The sequence below is a fragment of the Poecilia latipinna genome, unplaced genomic scaffold (assembly GCF_001443285.1).
Source record: "Poecilia latipinna isolate Pla-1442-1.1 unplaced genomic scaffold, P_latipinna-1.0 Scaffold776, whole genome shotgun sequence".
Taxonomy (NCBI): Eukaryota; Metazoa; Chordata; class Actinopteri; order Cyprinodontiformes; family Poeciliidae; genus Poecilia; species Poecilia latipinna.
Genome location: NW_015113392.1, coordinates 302,919 through 305,835, shown reverse-complemented (window position 1 = coordinate 305,835; position 2,917 = coordinate 302,919). Strand labels below are relative to the sequence as shown.

General features: G+C 37.8%; 1 protein-coding gene across 1 annotated transcript in view; it reads right to left on the bottom strand.

Annotated features, from left to right (window-relative positions):
- Window positions 1–1,777: 1,777 nt before the first annotated feature.
- Window positions 1,778–2,917, bottom strand: part of LOC106955904 (alpha-2,8-sialyltransferase 8F-like) — a 12,871-nt gene continuing 11,731 nt past the window's right edge. The window contains exon 6 of the mRNA XM_015046349.1: window positions 1,778–2,350. Coding sequence (XP_014901835.1) covers window positions 1,876–2,350 — 475 coding nt within the window. The 3' untranslated portion in view covers window positions 1,778–1,875. The remainder of the gene's footprint in view (window positions 2,351–2,917) is intronic.

The following is a 2,917-nucleotide window of genomic DNA, read 5'->3' as shown; positions in this document are numbered from 1 at the left end:
TTCACTAATAAGAACAAATATTTGAAATAATCATTTAATATATTGATGAAAATGTGTACTTTTTCATCAATATTAATGAATTATTCACTTAAACTCATATGTAACTCTTCTTATTATGTTGTTGGTCACCTAGCACAACAAAAGATGAAAAACTCCTCACAATGTGATTGACTGCAGCCAAGTGGTCCGACAGGCTGAAAAATAAAAGACACAGTTAGCGCCGTGACTGAGTGGTCAGCCACGAACACCAACCGGCGCAGCTCCCACTCATAGGGTCACATTTTTCCAGCCCAACCACAAGAAAACTTTACAAATTATATTTATAAATGTACCTTGTTAATAGTTGAACTAGAAAAATATGACCCTAAGTAAAAAAAAGAAGTGAAGAGCTGCCTCTCTCGCACCTACCTCCACCAGCGCTCCTCAGAATTCTGTTGAAGGAAGCCGCGAGAGTGCCTGACGGACCCGTTGCATGCAGTCACTCATCACACCACTAGGTGGCTCCAAACAAACGCATTGATCAAAAATACATACAACCATCACTATAATCATTTCGATCAAAACTCACACAGACACACGAGCTCTTCTCTCTGTTACACATATCAGCCTCTAACACTTTAAGACACGTGTTGAACTCAAGGCCCACCATAACTTTTCATAGCCACAAAAACAGAATCATCAAGATAACAGTTGTCAGCTTAAGTTGTTAAATAAAATGTGTTTTTATTGATATGTTGTTAAATCACATTTGATGGCAACATCACAGCACATCTGATGAGTACTCACTGAATGCAAATATTTTAACTTTTTTTAAATGTAGTTTTGTCAAAAGATTCTGCCACAACCGACCGTTTGAGGATATTTCAATTCTTGATGTGGCCCGAAATAAAAATAAGTTTGACACACTTGGTGTAACGAAACCAGAAAAAAGACAAAATCTCAACCGCTAAAATCTCACAGCCCTCCATTTTTGTTTTGTGTAGAAGCAAGTTTCGCTCATGTCTTCTTCTGAGGGTTTTGTGTCGCTCCCGTTAGTGGTTTTCTTGGAGCAACGCCACCAACAGGCGACTGGAGGGAACACGTTTTTCAAAGAGTTTGCTGAAAACTCCCCTAAATGTCCGCAGATCATTTTATTTCCCTGATCCGTCCCCACATTGACATTTTAAAGGTGATCAACCGATCATTTACAACAAAATACTACCCCAAAACTTTACATACGTAAAAGCCATCCATATATTTAACTATAAGGTGTTATTTGGATTAGCTCAATGCGAAAGCTACACCGGAAAACATCTGAAGGTGGTTTAACTTGAAATGCTGCCTTGAAAATGCAGTTTAAGTCAACAAAAAATATTCTAGTTTTAACTCAGAAATTTAAGTTCATGAAGTTAATTTAACAACAAGATAATAAAATAATTATTTCACAATATGCAAGGAAAACTGCCCTCACTTAGTTAAAGTTAAAATAAATACTTATTTTACTTTAGAATAATTTAAATTCTTGTTTCAAATTGCATAAATACAATTTTTGAAACATCACAATGAATTCTGCTCAAAAACATTTAGTGTGAACTGGACATAATCCTCAAGTTTTGCAAACTGTCACTTGCATTAAAATAAACATTTGCCTTAATGACACACAAGAGTCAGATAAATGTAACTCACTTCCATGCCGCTAAGCATTCTGGGAAATAGTTCCCACTTCTGTCTTTTTCTTCTTTCAGTTTTTTTTAAGTGTTAACATAAAAACTCACACACTTAAAACCTAAAACTCGCTAAATATATTCAATTTACAGAGAAGAAGATAACAGACACAACTCAATGTGGCTCAAATGTCTCACAGTGTACTGAGAATGTCTTTGCCAAATCTAACTACTATTCATCTGGTCCACACTCCCCAAGGTGCAGCTTCAGCACACCTTGGTTGTGCAACTGCAACAACAACTTGAACTCATCAGACATGGCATGGAAACCTTTCTTCAGTTTTCCGTCATCATAATAATGGTGAGTCAGGTACTGGAAGCTTTGTGGGTGAACACCGAAAGGCCAGAATCCATACAGATCCACGTTGTCACACAGCTCCAGTGCCAGGCTTGTCATCATAATGCCAGTGGTGAGACGTCTTGCCTTCAATCCTAGAGAGCCCCAAAAAAGAGCAAGACTTTGAAGGTACTTTGGGTTGATGAAGACAGGCTGCATGGGGATCCTAAAGTCATCGATGGTGTAGGACGCCCGTAGAGACGTAGCTGTGTTAATACGATAGGAGAAGGCAGGAAGCAGCAGCATGGCTTTGCCATATTGGCACAGACTCTCTGCAAACATACGTCTGTGTTCTAAAAGAGAGCCATACCTGCAATAGTAGGACATCTGTGAGAAAAATAGCTTGAGGAAATATTGCCTAAGGGTAAGAAAGATTGATTTGCTTTTTACTTTTGCGTGAATATACTTGGGTTTGCAGTCACAACATCTGTTTTCATGCCAACATCGTTCTCATATCCGTTTGACAAAGGAGGCAAGTTACACCTAAAACAACAGAATAAACAATTTCTGTCACAATAATTTAAATTTCTTGCTTTTCTGTGCTTGAAAAGATTCTCACCTGATAACAAACTGAGCTGAATCGATCGTTTTTCCACAGCTGCTGTTTGTCAGAATCCCACCGTTTCCAACAACAGCACACGTCTTCTTTCTTTTATTTGAGAAAGGATGCCCCTGCAGTTATTAATCCAACAATAAAATAAAAGCAAACCGTTTGTAAGTTTCCCCTTCTCAGAAAGAAGGGTGAGATTAAGAGTCCTGATGTGTGCTCTTGAATTATGGCAGAGAAATCCCTCCATAGTATTTCAACTTCCCAAGATGCATTTGTTTTCTTTAGAATATTTTAGATAAACTTTAAAGTGAATAGCGGAATTTTCTG